The 937-nt window shown below is 40.2% G+C and overlaps 1 protein-coding gene across 1 annotated transcript in view; it reads left to right on the top strand.

Moving 5' to 3' along the window:
• The window catches only part of ZIC2 (Zic family member 2), a gene marked incomplete at its 5' end in the record, with an annotated part of 4,206 nt that extends 3,668 nt beyond the window's left edge, over positions 1–538 (top strand). Inside the window, one exon of the mRNA XM_009649347.1 lies at positions 501–538. Within this exon, the coding sequence (XP_009647642.1) occupies positions 501–538 (38 nt within the window). The remainder of the gene's footprint in view (positions 1–500) is intronic.
• Between the last annotated feature and the right edge of the window lie 399 nt (positions 539–937).

Raw genomic sequence — 937 nt, forward strand, 5'->3', positions numbered from 1 at the left:
CTTTTTTAGTTCACCCCTTTAAAAAAAAAGTAACGTGGAAGAAAAAAAAAAAGAGGTTTCTTTTGTAATCGTGATATCTTGAATATTGTGTTCCTTTTTAAGAGGCAACTTGATTGTAAACTGCATTTCAACTATAGACTGGGGAAGAAATACCGTGCCAAAGTCTCCATTCTGTTACTCACAGACACACACACACGAACAACAACGCTTGTGAATGTATTTTTTCTGTTAGCTGGGTTTACATGTGATGTTTTAGTGCTTTTGCAAGTTCAATTTGTTAGTTCCTGTTCGGAAGATTGTGAGGAAAAATAAACGTCGTGCCGTTAGCTTTTCCGTAATAACACCCTTCCTCCTGTAAATACCTGTTACCATATTTATCCATTTGTAATTAAATTATGGTATTAACTTGCTACAGAGGAAACAGTATTTATAAAGAATGTTTCTTAACTATAAATATGTACAATTGTGAGCATAAACTGTTTCAGATTTTTTATTTGAAGGTTTAAGTGGTTTCATCATTTCTTGTGATATGTTTTGAGAGTAATGCATACAGAAATATAATAAACCGTGTTGAAACTGCACGAGCTGTTTCCTTTTTACGCCCAGGGCTCTCTAAAACCTGCCGGAGTGCATGTGAGGGGCTGAGCGGCGGCTGCAAAACAAACGCTTTCAAAAAAACAAAAATCTGCCGGTTTCTGGAACACGCGGGTTTCTTCCAGCTGGGCTCCCCGTCCAGAAAAAAAAAAAAAAGGGGGGGGGCGGAAAGAAAGAAAACCCCAAAAGAAACCCCAACAAAACCTTTTGGGAAGCCTCTGGGCTGAAAGAAAAGGGTGAGGTTTTGCATCTTCCCCGAATGACTTGCAAGGCGGGATCTTCCTTAGGACCAGCTTTACAGGGCGAGAGCACAGCTCCCTTCGCCTTCTGCCTTCCTCGGGCT

This window comes from Egretta garzetta, unplaced genomic scaffold, assembly GCF_000687185.1.
Source record: "Egretta garzetta isolate BGI_Z169 unplaced genomic scaffold, ASM68718v1 scaffold182, whole genome shotgun sequence".
In the NCBI taxonomy this organism is placed as follows: Eukaryota; Metazoa; Chordata; class Aves; order Pelecaniformes; family Ardeidae; genus Egretta; species Egretta garzetta.